The sequence below is a fragment of the Phyllostomus hastatus genome, unplaced genomic scaffold (genome assembly GCF_019186645.2).
Source record: "Phyllostomus hastatus isolate PE091 unplaced genomic scaffold, TTU_PhHast_1.1 phas_contig_348, whole genome shotgun sequence".
Classification (NCBI taxonomy): domain Eukaryota; kingdom Metazoa; phylum Chordata; class Mammalia; order Chiroptera; family Phyllostomidae; genus Phyllostomus; species Phyllostomus hastatus.
The window spans coordinates 1,793,178-1,808,182 of record NW_025333860.1 but is presented as its reverse complement, the minus strand read 5'-3'; the positions used below and the strand labels follow the sequence as shown (position 1 = coordinate 1,808,182).

The 15,005-nt window shown below is 47.4% G+C and overlaps 1 protein-coding gene and 1 pseudogene across 1 annotated transcript; both read left to right on the top strand.

Moving 5' to 3' along the window:
* The first annotated feature begins 231 nt into the window (after positions 1-231).
* LOC123820442 lies at positions 232-3,566 on the top strand (annotated as a pseudogene).
* Positions 3,567-5,624: 2,058 nt separating this feature from the next.
* On the top strand, positions 5,625-14,693 carry LOC123820443 (granzyme H-like). The gene is made up of 6 exons (XM_045841152.1): positions 5,625-5,669; positions 11,657-11,793; positions 12,749-12,893; positions 13,372-13,501; positions 13,692-13,949; positions 14,291-14,693. The coding sequence occupies exons 2-6, from the start codon at positions 11,739-11,741 to the stop codon at positions 14,450-14,452; spliced, it is 750 nt and encodes a 249-aa protein (XP_045697108.1). The 5' UTR covers positions 5,625-5,669; positions 11,657-11,738; the 3' UTR covers positions 14,453-14,693.
* The last annotated feature ends 312 nt before the right edge of the window (positions 14,694-15,005 follow it).

Here is a 15,005-nt window from a genome sequence, read left to right as displayed (position 1 = left end):
ACATGTGTGTGAAAGAAATTATCCTGATGGAGTTAGCAGCATGGAAATCAGGCACTGATGTTTCTGTCACTAGGGGCTCAAGTTTCTGGGCTCCAGTACCTCAGCTGGTCAATACCACATCCTACCATCCCCACTTTGTACCCTTGGGCTAGAATGAGGTGTCTGCTCTGACTCATCAGCTGTGGGTCCTGATGTGGCCACTTCCTCCTTCTCACAGAACCACCAGAGAACATCATCAAGCAGGAGGCATGGGGGTGGAGAAGCTTTCAAAGAAAGCCTTCTAGGATGAAGCGCTACAAAACCAGAGGGGAACTCAAGTCATCTAGCCCTCCTGCACCTCCTTCCCCTTCTGGAGCCTAAAAGGCAGCACAGAAAAACACCAGAAGCTCCAACCTGGACAGCCTTCCTGTGAAGATGTGGCCACTCCTGCTCCTACACCTGCTGGCCTTTTCACTACTCCCTGAGGCAGAGGCAGGTAAGTGACCATCCCTATCCTCATGGGCCCAATCCAGCCCACAGTGGTCCCACACTCCTGTCCCTTCTGCACATCTCTGATCCATCTGTCCACCAGGAATGTTCTGGAGCCCAACTCCCTTCCCATCTCCGACCCCCAAGCATGATGCCAGATAAGCTACAGGCAGAAATGACAGGGCAGAAGGCTATTCTCAGAAAAGCCAGTGGGCACAATACCTTTGCCCCCCCAGGCCCTACCTTTCCATCTAGAGAGTGGAACTTTCCTAGAAGTGCATGGGAAAGGGTAGGAAAATGCAGAGGCTTCCTTGTCTGTGATGAGACAGGTGCTCTCCTTAGGGTCTGCTTAGGAGAGAAGCCCAGAGCTCAGCATACCCCATAGTTGCTGGGGTCACTGTCCCCCAACACAGAAGACTGCCATTGCCTTTGCTCCATCCCAAGGCCCCTAAGTCCCTTTCTCCAGCTCTGCTTTTCTTCCCAGGCCTTTAGCAGTTCCCCTCTTTAAAGGATGAGCTACTGTGGTTGGCAACCCCTCTGCTCTCCAGAGCCCCACAGCACTGGCCTTACCAACCTTTCTCCAGAGGCCCACTGAAGGCCATTCCTGCAGGCAGCCAACAAACCCTTAGCGGGCACTCACTATACATCAGGTGCTATTACACACTCGGCAACATCTAGTTCCCAAACTTAAGTCCTGGCCATGGCAAAGTGGCGCTGTCCTGAACATCACAGCACCACAGGGGCCTCAGACACTCATTTGAAACCAAGTGAAGTCAGGAGAGGAATTTCCAGGAGCCTCTGGGCCTTCACTCTCACTAAAACAGGTATGTTCACCTCCAACTAAGGCCCCTCCCCATACTCTTTCAGCTCTCAGCCAGCTCAGGCTCCCAAGTGCCCAACAGTTCTGAGTCATCAAGCAGGTGCCTGCCTGATAAACTCAGTGAGTGCACAAGAGCAAAACAGATTTTTCCTTCAGGGGAGATCATCGGGGGGACATGAGGCAAAGCCCCATTCACGCCCCTACATGGCCTCCCTGCGCATTCAAGGTGAACAGAAGACGAGGTGTGGCGGGGTCCTTCTGAAAAAAAACTTTGTTCTGACAGCTGCTCACTGCAATGGAAGGTGAGGGGCAACAGCTAACCTACAGCCCCTGAGACCCCTGTCCTTCATCCCAGGGGCTGAAGCCCAGGGCAGCTCCCCAGGCCCCTGGTAACTCAAGCCAAGCAGAGCTCATCAGAGGAGCCCTCTGGGATCAGGATTGCAGCAATGAAAGGCTAAGAAATAGGATGGGTAGGCTTTGGGCTCAGAGAATCACAGGTGAGAGTCAGTGAAACAGATGAGAAGACAGGGACCACACTGGACAAATAAAGCAGCAGTGGACGATCACCACATGCACTGGGGTCAAAAGGAAAACTCAAGCAATTTCATGATATGGCTTGAGGGCAAAGAAGAAGTTCCCAGAAGCCTTACCCTAAGTGCCCCTGAGAAGCAGAGTCACCCTGCCTTCCTGTGGCCTTGATTTCCCCTAGCTGCAGCCCTGCCCTGCCCCAGCTGTCACCTGCCCTTCTCAGGCTCCTGAGCTCTATCTCCGGTGACTCCATGCCTCCACGTGAACACCCACTCTGCTCTCTGTACAGATTAATCAATGTCACCCTGGGGGCCCACAACCTCGGGAAGCCCGAGAAGACCCAGCAGGTCATCAGGGTGAAAAGAGCAGTCCCCCACCCAGACTACAATGCTAAGGACATCTCCAATGACATCATGTTACTGCAGGTAAGAAAAGCTCCTGCTGCTCTTGCAGTTCTGCGTTCTCATTGTTCTCCCCTCACTGTGACCTGTCCCTTCTTTTCTTCCCATCCTGGCTGCCTGACCTGTCCCAGTAACTCAGGTGTCCCATCACAATGTCCAAGCCCAGAGACCACTGGCTGACCTGGGCTCTCTTGCCTCTTCCCCATCAGCTGGAGGAAAACATCAAGCCAACGGACGCTGTGAAGCCCCTCGACCTGCCCAGGGGCAAAAACAGGCTGTGTCCAGGACAGAAGTGCACTGTGGCTGGCTGGGGAAAGGTCGACCCATATGGCAGATTATCAGACACACTACAGGAGGTACAGCTGACCGTGCAGAAGGACACAATGTGTGAGAAACTCTTTAACCGTCGTTATAACAGGACCACTCAACTGTGTGTGGGGAACCCGGCGGAAAACAAGGCTTCTTTTCAGGTGATGCTGAGAATCTGCCTCACTTGGCTCTAGGGAAAGGGATGCTTGGGGAAGAACTGAGACCTGGAGAGCCAGGCAGTGTGAGACTCCTTCACTCTCTAGGCTGTAATCATTCTCTCCGAGAAGAAAACAGGGGAGCAGCCAGCGCTGGGGTGAGATAGGGCTTCTGCGAGGCTACCAAGGCCTGTGTCAATCTAAACATGGTGCTCCTCCAGAAGGAAGAATTTGTAACACTCTGGCCCACACAGAGGCACAGTGGTTAGAAAACTGTTCCCTGCCTGTGCAGCAGTTAAATCTGGTGGCTCCTTGGAGCTGGCCCCCACCTTGATTAATGAGCTCATCCTCTGGCCTAAGTGCCTGCCCCACCCACCTGCTTTTGTGTACTTACACAGTAGACAAGAGCCACAGTCCCACAACATGTATGTAGGGAAGGGACCCAGAACCTGGGGGAATAGAGGGAGCTGCCACTTGGGGAGTGAAGCAGTGATGATGTCCAGGCTGGGGTGCCCCCAGGGGCCTGCGTGCCCTTATATCTCCTACATGGAGGCCATGCCAGGCAGCCTTCTCTGAGAGGGCTTGGAAGGGCAGGACCAGGAGAGCTGGCTCAGTCCTTCCCTCTTTCTGTCTACAGGGGGACTCCGGGGGCCCTCTCATGTGTCGCAATGGGATTCAGGGCATTGTCTCCTATGGATTCCGCAATGGGACAGCGCCACGGATCTTCACCAGACTCTCAAGTTTCCTGCCTTGGATAAAGGAAACCATGAAAAGCCTCAAACTGCAGGAGCCAGATTATCTTCTCTGGAGCTAATCCAAATCACACTGCAGGGAGGGAGGAGGGGTGGTATCAGCAACCACATAAATAAATGTCTCTCAACAGAATGGGAAGAGCTCCATTTTTCTTCATTCTTCAACCCTCATTCACAGGAACCACCACTGTGCTTAGAAAGCCAATCAATGGCACAATTCTGCTGTGTTCTCTTGCCTCCTCTTCCCCCTTTCCCCACCACCTCCCCAAACCCCTGCAAAGCTGTTACCCAACTCCTTCCTGGGCCATACCTCCAGGGCCTGCCCTTCTGCCAGGGTAGAGCTGAGCATCATTAGGAGAAAATATGAATCTCTCAGGTCCTGGGCTCAGCATGAAGGTCTTATCCCCTTCCCTTTGTTACAAGGCAGAGAGGGAGGGAATACCACTGTGCAGCTGGACACCCGGCAAGCACAGCCTGGGGCTGCAGCTCAATGACATAGCCCCCACCACACAGTGGGGGGATGGGAAGAGACAGGGTTGGTGGGCAGGGGATGTTGAGCTTCCTGAGCAAGATATTTTCTCCCAGTGGCAGCTTATGGAGGAGTTGGAGGGGAGGGAAGCAAAGCCTGAGAAACTCCTCATTCTCACCTGGGCTGAATTTCTTTCCTTGCCCTTTTCTGCCCTCCTCTGGGCTGACGACCCAGCTTGGTCTCCAGGCTCCTGGTTGCCCCTTCTTCTTCAACCCTGCTAACCACTGAGAGTTCTCTGAGTCCACCAACTCCTGTCCCCTCCACACCACACTGATCTGAGCTCGACACTTCCTCACATCCCTCCCACACAGGACACCCAGCATTCCAAGGTTCCAGCAGGTGCTCATCCCTGAGCTGCCACCCAGCTTATGTCCTGGCAGAGGGTTACCATGGGACTGCGCCTGTGCTGGCACCATGCAGGGCCATGGAGGGCAGGGCTGGCAGGGTGTCTCTCCAGAAGACCTGGCCCCCACCTCTCACTTGGGCAGAGCTAGCTCAACCCCTCACATCCAGCCCAGGGTCCCCCCCATGCAATCAGTACCTATTGACCTCCTGGTTGCTCAGGAGCCTTAGTCCCTTTCAGCCTGTTCCTCTGCGTCACTGCCGGCCTCTAGACACAGACTCCTTGCTGGTCACTGTGGGCTATATCAGCCTTTTGAGTCAGAAAGGGCTCCTCTCTGCAATAGCACTGGAAAGCAAAATTTGCCCATCAACCAACGAACAAATGCTGATTGATCACCAACTAAGCGCCACGTGTTGGGGGTATACAGTGAACCCAATACAGATTCCATCACCTGAACCCAAGTGAAACTGTCAGTGCTGACTTTCATTCAAATCCAATTCCCTCTCCCTCCTTCATGTGGGTCCACATGGCCTAGATCTCTGTGGGAAGCCCACGGGAGTAAAGTGTTCGTGTTTTCTCTTTATTGCTGGTTACACCCTGTTTGAATTTTACCACTTGTGGCTCTAGAACAGCAGCGTATGGAATTGGGAAGTGACTTTAGTTCTTTCATTTCTAGACGTGAAGTTACCAAGCTGTTCACCGAAGCATCCTTTCACACCCACTCACACACAAAGCACGCAGCAACAGCATCTCTCGGTGACCTTGAGTGTGTTACTAGGAAAGAGCAGTCTTGTCACACAACTACTGACTTGGAGCTGAAAAAATTAAAAAATCCCTGCATCTAACCCTTACTAAGGACCTGCTGAAAAATGCAAAAAGGGAAAAATGTGAAAAGCAAAACAAAAATAGCATTTTTAAAAGTTGCCCAGACACATACTCATTTAGGTACAACATATATGAGGAAATGATGCCACGGTGTGAGGCAATGAATCTAAGTTTTCAGGAAATGATTCTATGGTTTAAACAAGTTTTAGAACCACTCTGGAGGTCCTCATCCTTTTCTGAGACCTAAGGGAGAGACAAAGTCCCAGGACGGTGTGGTGACCGAGTGAGGTACCACCAACGTAGGACAGAGTCTGGTGTGAGCCCAGGCCCCGACAGCCCGGCCAGCTAGAGGCCTTACATGTTTTCTAACACCCACCCTGTAATGACTTCCTGCCATCCCTGAACACAACATGAGCTTCTGTTCAGACACCTTCCTGGAGAGAAAGCCTCTGTGCTCCTGCGGCAGCTGTTCTACAAATATGCAAAACATGTTCTTTGGCAAGCTCAGGTCTGCTTGTGGGCCCATTGGGAAGAGGCAGGTAAGCACCTTGGACATACTGATTCCTTCAACTCTCCTTTGTCTGTGGAAGTATTTTCTTATCTCCCACGTTTGAAGAAACCTGCTTAAAAATCTTTGTGATGAAAATTTAAAAAATATCTTACTAATGCCTCTACTCACCAAGACCACATCCACACACTTCTTTGCTCCAGATGCACAAGAAGAGTCACGTCTCAGTGTGACTGGGAGAGACCCACACAGCCAGCTCCTAGGGTGGGGGAATAGGCCTGAAGGAGTGCAAGATCTTGGTAACTTAATCCAGGAGCATGTACTGAGATGGTTCTGCCTTTCCTGCCCACCACCATACTTCTGCCAGGACCGCTCTCTGCAGACTTGTGAAACCCAACAGGGTTTATTCCCAGCCCTATCCCACACAACACTGCATTTGAACAACAAACATATTTCACTTGAAAGGAGTGTCGGAACAGGTTTCTTTTTTTCAAAGCCCCATTGTTAGACTACATTTCTCATCCACAGCTTCAGACAGCACAGTGAACGTCAGGCAGGACAAAGAAAGCCACTTTTTTTTAAGATTTTATTTCTTTATTTTTAGAGAGGGAAGGGAGGGAGAAAGAGAGAGAGAGAAACATCAACATGCAGTTGCTGGGGGCCGTGGCCTGCAACCCAGGCATGTGCTCTGACTGGGAATTGAACCTGTGACACTTTGGCACTTCGCAGCCCGCGCTCAATCCACTGAGCTACGCCAGCCAGGCAGAAAGCCACTTTTAAGCACAGAATAGTCAAGTGGATGACCATCAAAGATAAAGGTAAAGTTGAAAGTAGACAGAAGAAATAATACAGTACTTTAGAGGAAGCAACAATGTGAATAAAAATGAGTTTTTCTCCAGAAATAATGCAAGTCAGAAGACAGTGAAATGACACTTTTAAACAGTTCAAAGAAGGGAAAATAGGCAATCTCTTTCTGGAACTCAACTTGGAATTCTATGTCCAGTGAAAGTATTGTTCCAAAATGAAATAAAGACACAAAAGCTAGGTAACAGACTTTCTTGCCATCATACCTGCACTGAAAGAAATACTAAAATAAATTCTTTAGGCAAAGGAAAGTGATCCTCATTCTAAGCAGAAGGGAAAAAGAGAAATAAAAGTATAAAATATGGCTAAGTATAAATGGTGGCAGGGGGAGGATACATAGCAATGCATCATTACAGTGTTCCTCTTTGAGTAGGATGCATGAACTTAAAGTACACTCTGGTATGTGAAGGGGGCATATTGTAATCCAGAGCCATTGAAGTAATATAGAGAGATATAACTAAAGCCAGGAAAGAAGACAAAATGAGATACAACAAAAGAAGGCAGGAAGAGAAGAACAAAGGAACAAAGAATAAATCACACAAATGGAAATCAAATAGCAATGTGATATTCTTCAACACAACCCTCTCAGTGATTGCATTAAAAGCAAACAGATTATACACTCCAGCTAAAAGGCAGAGATCATCAGTCTGAATTTTCTTAAAAAGCAAGAGACAATTTTGTGCGGTTTGCAAAAGACCCAACTTAAACATAAACACATGGATAGAATGAAAGTGAAAGTATAAAAAAAGATATATCCTGCAGCACCAATCACCACCCCCAAACACAAACAGCCATGTCCATGCAGTGTGCTGTTTAACTTTCGAATTTTGGGGTCACCTGTCAGCAAAAATACCATTTTTTGATATTTATTTTTATTTCTCTTAATATGGGTGAAGTTGAGGCTCTTTTCATTATTTTTTAAATATATTTTACTGTGACCTGTGCAGATCTTTGCCTATTCTTCTATCACCTTTTGGGTCTTTTTCTTCTAGATTTTTAGAGTTCTTTATATATTAGATAGATTCACTCTTTAACTAAATTTGTTGCCAAGTTTTACATCTGCATTTTAAATTTTTGTATCTTTGAATTTTTAAAAAGATCTTATTTATTTATTTTTAGAGAGAAGGGAAGGGAGGGAGAAAGGGAGGAGTGAAACATGAAACACTAATGTGTGTTTGCCTCTAGCGCACCCCCTACTGGAGACATGGCCTGCAACCCAGGCATGTGCACTGACTGGGAATCAAACTGGTGATACTTTGGTTTGCAGGCCCACACTCAATCCACTGAGCTACTCCAGCCAGGTGAATTTTTTAAATATGTTTTATTGATTATGCTACTACAGTTGTCCCAATTTTGCCCCCTTTGTCCCCCTCTGCCAAATACCTTCATTCTCTCCAGCATTCCTTCCATCTTAATTCATGTCAAAGGGTCGTGCTTGTAAGTTCTTTGGCTTCTCCATTTCCTATACTATTCTTAACCTCCCCCTGTCTATTTAGTACCTACCATTTATGCTTCTTATTCCCTGTACTTTTCCTGCCCGATTATTCCCCTCTCTCTCCCCACTCATGTTCATCCGTATGATCTCTATTTCTGTGACTCTGTTCCTGTTCTAGTTGTTTCCTTAGTTCATTTTTGTTTTTGTTTCTTAGGTTCATTTGTCTATAGTTCTGAGTTTGTTGTCATTTTACTGTTAATATTTTTTATCTCCTTTTTCGTAGATGAGTCCCTTTAACATTTCATATAATAAGGGTTTGGTGATGATGAACTCCTTTAACTTGATCTTATCTAGGAAGCACTTTATCTGCCCTTCCATTCTAAATGATAACTTTGCTAGTATAGTAATCTTGGATGTAGGTCTTTACCTTTTGTGACTTCACATACTTCTTTGCAGCTCCTTCTTGCCTGTAAGGTTTCTTTTGAGAAATCAGCTGATAGTCTAATGGGAACTGCTTTGTAGGTCACTGTTTCCTTTTCTCTTGTTGCTTTTAAGATATTCTCCTTCTCTTTCATTTTGGCTAATGTAATTATGAGGTGCTTTAGTGTGTACTTCCTTGGGTCTGACTTCTTTGGCACTCTCCGAGCTTCCTGGACTTCCTGGATTTCCTTTGCCAGGTTGGGGAAGTTCTTCTTCATTATTTTTTTCAAATAAGTTTTCAATTTCTTGCTCTTCCTCTTCTCTGTCTGGTACCCCTATGATTCGGATGTTGGAACATTAAAGTTGTCCCAGAGATTCCTAAGCCTCTCCTCATATTTTTTATTTCTTCTTTCTTCATTCTATTCCAGTTGAATATTTATTTCTTCCTTCTGGTTCAAACCATTGATTTAAGTCCTGGTTTCCTTCCCTTCACTGTTGCTGCCCTGTACATTTTCTTTTATTTCACTTTTCATAGCCTTCACTTTTTCCTCTATTTTTCGACCATACTCAACCAATTCTGTGAGCATCCTGATTACCAGTGTTTTGAATCCCACATCTGATAAGTTGGCTATCTCTTCATTGCTTAGTTGTATTTTTTTCCAGAGCTTTGATCTATTCTTTCACTTGGGCCCCTTTTTTTTTTGTCTTGGTGCACCTGGTATGTAGTAAGGGGCAGAGCCTTAGGTATTTGTCAGGGCAGGGCAACCCATGTCACTGCATTATGGTGCTGTCTGTGGGGGAGGGGTCAGAAAGGAATAATGCTGATTGCTCAGCTCTCAGTCAGCCTTCAGTCACTTCCTCTGCTATTCACAAGCAAATTGGGCCCTTCTGGTGCTGATTTCTGGGTCGGTGGGTGTGTTTGTGTATGTTCTAGGACCCTGTGGGGCTCTCCAACTAACTCTCCAATGAGGCTGGCAGTTTCTCCCGCCACTGCAACCCCCACAGATTTTTACAGCCATAAGTTTTTGAGGCTTTATTTCTCCACACTGGAACCCTGAGTTCTACGATCTTTCTCCCCAGTTGTTCCTCCTGGTTCATCTGCACACAAGTGTGGAACCACCCACTCTGCCAGCCATATCCTTGTCCAGTTCTCCAGCTGCCACCTTGGCATGAGTCCTCTCTGCCCAGCTGCCCATCTCCACCCCTCCTACCAGTCTGGATGCATGTTTTTTCTTTAACTCCTTGGTTGTCAGACTTCTATACAGTTCAGCTTTCTGTCAGTTCTGGGTGTTTTTTTTGTTTGTTTTTTAATTTGTTGTTGTCCTTCTTTTGGTTGCATAAAGAGGCACAGTATATCAATGTGTGTCTCCATCTTGGCCAGAAGTCCCTCAGAAAGGCTTTACCCATTCTAAGTTTATAAAGGAATCATCCAGAACCCTGGCTGGTGTGGCTTAGTGGATTGAGTGCCAGCCTGTGAAGCAAAGGGTTGCTGATTCGAGTCCCAGTCATGGTACATGCCTGGGTTGCAGGCCTGATCCCCAGTAGGGAATGCACAAGAGGCAACCACATATTGATGTTTCTCTCCCTCTCTTTCTCCCTCCCTCCCCCTCTGAAAATAAATAAATAAAATCTTTAAAAAAGAAGAAATTCATCCATGTTCATTCCTAATACATGTATCATTTTATTTTGTATATTTAAGTGTCTCATCTATTTGCAGTTTATTCTCATGGTTTATATGAAATATGATTCCAGCTTAACATCCTTAAACAATGACAATGTCAGCTGTGATAGGAAAATAAAACAAAGAAACAATACTATCTAGATGTTCCAAATTACTTATCAGAAAGTCTATGTTTTTCCCAGTAAGTTTGAATGCCACCTTATTATGAACTACATATCCTTATTATGTACTTGGGAATGTTTCTTGACTTTCTATTCTGTTTCACTGGCTTATCTGTTTGTTCATGAGTCAGCACCATAGGATGTTTTTTAATATCTGACAAGGCTTACCCTGTCCCTTATTTTTTTCTTTTTTTTTTCTTTTTGTCATAATTTTCTGAGATATTCTCATGTGATTCTGTCTACATAAGTTTTAGAAATTGTCTAGAACTCATGTAACACTAAAAGGAAAAAATCATATTTTTATTGGGATCACATTCAGTGTTTATATTAGCTTGGTACAAAGATGTCCAAAATGCAGTAGTTCTTTGGACAGTGGTGTGAAAATACTATTGTCTTCCTGGCATTCATTCCTACTTCACAAGAGAGGAAATGTTGGAAAAACCAACCCTTTTCCACCTCTTCCATTCTCAGTATATGTGATTTGGACAGAGCAGACCCCAACCTCTACAAAGGCTGTGACCAGGCTGACAGGGATCAGTGGTTTCAACTCCTCTGACCACATCTACATGGACCTAAAGCAGGGTGGCAGGTTGTTATGACTGCTGCCGTGTATCTCCCATCCCTCAGGCTCTTTTTACATGATTACAATACTCTCCTTTTTGAATCTGGGCAAGGACTTTGGATTATCCCAAGCAGTGGAATAATGTAGAATGGATAACATATGACTTCAAAGTCTAAGAAAGAAACAGAATACTTCTGCCAGGGTCAATTTGAGAGAGATGCTCTCTCTGCAGAAGCCAACAATTGTTGCGAAGACTGAACAATCCTATACAGAGTGAGGAACTGACTCCCAGCAGAGTCGGCACCAACCACCGGCGTGCGTGGGTCAGCCTTCAGCTGATCCCAGACTCTAGGCTTCAAGCCTATCCTGACATCAAGGGGAGCAAAGAGGAGCTATTCACACTAAAAAACCCTGACCCAAATGCATATTCATGAGAAAAATAAATGTTGCTGTGTTTTAAACCACTCACTTCTTCTACTTAACACCAGCCCTCTTTAGCATTGCTGCCACACCATTCTGTCCATCCCTCTAACTGTGGCCTTCACCATCTTTATCTGATCAGATGGTTTTGTCACCCCCACAAAAAGCAAGAAATGTCATCCCAAGTACCCCTAAGTCTCAGAAAAAAGGGGGCCTCAATAAATAGAGAGACCCAAGGGAATGAGGGATTCTTGCATGCATTATCATGAGACTCAGGTTTATGAGGTTCAGAGGTCAGCTACTGGCTGATGCAGACACACCAACTGCCTATTTATAGTCTGCAGTTCCTGTTTCCAGCTGGTGTAGTCATCCCCGAGTCAAGAACTACCAGTGCTTATGTGGTTACTGATAACATCTTACTCTAATCGGGCCTCTATGCAGAGAGCCTTATATGATCAGAGCCTTATGTGATCAGAGCCACACCACCAGAGAACCTGGTTGTCAGAAGACCAGGAGGAAGCACCAGCAGCTCTGACTTGGGCAACCTTCCTAAGAAGATGCAGCCACTTCTGCTCCTGATGGCCTTTCTTCTGGCCCCCAAGGTGGAGGCAGGTGAGTGACTATCTCCCAACAGAAGCCCAGTCCCATGCCACACTGGCACAGCACGCTCAGATGCTACACTGAGACACATCCTGGCCCTGGTCCATCCCCAGGAACTTTCTCAACTCTAGAGTCAACCTCCCTCAAAGACTAGCAAATCTGATGCTGAACGAAAACTTAACAGGAATGGCAGGGCAGAAGGCTGCTCTCCAGGAGGGCCCATGGGTGCTCTCCCCTTCCCATGTGATCTGGAAAGTGAGGTTTGGGGATTTTTTTACAAAGCCATCTGAAAGAATGTTGGAAGATGGAAATGAGAAATAATTCCCCAGGAAATGGCAGCTTGGAAAAAGGGGCTGGCTTCTATAATCAAAGTAAGGCCCACTAACTTTCTAACTCAGTGTCTTAAAATCTACCTTCAATCTCCACCCACTTCTCCAAGATTTGTAAAGAAGCTGAGGACCCAGTCAATCCCAGAGTTGGTGGCTTCCTGGTCCCCTTAACACTTGTGTTTGGCTGTTTCAATCTCAAGTTCTCTCTGGTAGTTTTCCAGTCACAGTGTTCGGAATATCACAGACCAGCAGGAGCTTAGTGAGTCTGGGGAAGAGCAAGGAGCGAGGACCCAGGGAGCATGGGGGAAGGATTTTCCAGGATCTGCAGGCCCTCCACCACCTGTTTCAAACATAAATCTTGTCTGCCCACATACGTGACTGCAACAGGATGAAGGAATCAGGACCACTCTTCTCTTTGTCAGAGGGAGAATCTGAATCTTGCGGGTCACGTGGCAAGCCAGGAATGTTGCCCAAGAAACCTGCAGGACCTCTTCTCAGTTATAGCTGATGGCTGACGACTACATTCCCCACTGTCTGCCACCCAACTCCTCCCCACCCTGCTCCTGTCTGTCCCAGCCTCCCTCTCTCCAGCCTTTGGCTCCATGAGCACAGTAGGCAGGGTAGAATTTTTGTTTCAGGGAAAATCATTGGAGGGCGTGAGGCCAAGCCTCACTCTCGTCCCTACATGGCATTTCTTCGGGTCACAACTCCAAAACATAAAAGATGTGGAGGTTTCCTTGTGCGTGAGGATTTTGTGCTGACAGCAGCTCACTGCTGGGGAAGGTAAGGAGCAGAAGCTCAGCCCCCACCCTTCTGCAGCTACCTCTCAGGGCAACATCTTCTCAGGGGTGGCCGACCTAGTCACACAGTGGAACACTTCAGAGAACAGGTAAGCTTTGGGGAGAGAGGGACAGCTCACTGCAAGTGGCCTGTTGCAGACAGGAGGGAATGACCAAAGGTGGCATAGAGAGGAGGCCAAGGTTGTTCCCTGGAGCCCAGGGTACAAATGTGAGAAACTAACGGTTTTGTTTAGAGACAGGCAAGCTCAGTACATGGCTGAGCACCCTAAATCTGCTCCAGGAAATGCCACCTAGCCCAAGCTGCCAAGAAGTAGAGGACACAGTGATGCTTAGGCCCAGGGCCCCATCCCCTATAATTCCTTTCTACTCCAGTCCCCCATCGTCCCCAGCTGTCCTCTTTCCTACACAGCCCTTGGTCTGCATCTGCTGTGACTCTACATCCCCCTCTGCCCTCTGTGCAGCTCAATCAATGTCACCCTGGGGGCCCACAACGTCAAAAAACACGAGAAGACCCAGCAGATTATCCCTGTGGAAAAAGCTATCACCCACCCAGACTATCGTCCTAAAGTTAATGACATCATGTTACTACAGGTAGGGCCATTGCTCCACTGGTCCTTGCACATCTTGAACCTGCAGTCTTGCATCTCCTGTGACCTCCTTCCTGTCCCTCTTCTTAGTAAGACTCCTTTACTTGTCCCGGGTCCCTGAAGAAGCAACCCTATGACTGTCCCTGCAGTCTGTGGGCCCTTCATAAATCAGAATTCTTTTTCTCTGCCTTTAGCTGAAGAGGAAGGCCAAACTGACTGCCAACGTGAGTTGCCTCAAGCTGCCCAAGACGGAAGAGAAGGTGAAGCCAGGCATGGTATGCAGTGTGGCCGGCTGGGGGCGCCTTGACCTGAACACCACCACAAACACGCTGCACGAGGTAGACCTGAAAATCCAGAAGGACAAGCTGTGCACCTCCCGGTACAAAAGGCTTTACAACAGAACCACACAGATATGTGGGGGGGACCCAAAAGAGAATCGGTCTTCTTTTAAGGTGAGCTTCTCAGCATTGTCCATGCCCAGCCCTGAACACGCCCCAGCATCGTTGGGACCTGGAATAGTGGGAACTAGCCACAGCCCTATGTCCTCAACCTTTCCATCAATCCAGCCTCTAGTCCTGTCTCCTGGGGGGAAGATGAGAGGCTGTCCCACAGCTGCTTATGGTCAGAGACTTCCTGAGGAGGAGGGGGCAGGGAAGAAACCATCAGAGTCAGGTTGAAGACCTGAGACCTAGTGAAATGATAAGATATGCCCTGGCCCTGACTTCCCACACAGCCCCTTAACAGATACCACCCACCTCTAGAGCACCTCAGTCCTTCCTCCCTCTGCCCACAGGGAGACTCTGGAGGCCCCTTTGTGTGTGACAATGTGGCCCAGGGCATCGTCTCCTTTGGAAAAAAGAATGGGAAACCTCCGCGTATCTACACTAGGATCTCAGCCTTTCTGCCCTGGATAAAAAGAACAATGAGGCACCTCCTACTGCAGAAACAAGACTGAAGCACTCTGAAATCGATCCTTCTATCTTTCTTCTCTGGGGTACAGGCCAGAACTGGAATATGCAGACAGGGTGGAGGGCAGGCTGCCAGACACAGAACTTGAATCTCTAGACCGAAAATCGCTGAGTCCTCCTTTATTCACCAAAAACATTTGTTAATTACCTACTATGTGTCTGGCAACCATCCATTCACATTTCTGATTTGTTAGAGCCTTTCCCCTTTGGCATACTGCACCTTCCACATCCAGAATAAAAAAATCATGTTGCATTGTTGCCCAGCTCCTTCCAAATATACCTCCCCAGTTCCAGCTCCTTCTGCAAGGCAGAATGTTAACTCTATCAGGAAAACAGAGACATCCCCCAGGAAAAGGGGACCATCTTATCTTATCTCATCCCTATTGTCCTCCTTCTTCAAGCTACACCTGCACCCCTACCCCACACAGCCCTAATGCCAGTACACAACATAAAAGATGCCAAAAATTGGGTGGACGATTTCCTAAGAAGCTCTGGAGTAACAGGCCACTTTTCTGCCCTAACTGAAATAAGTGGGAAGAT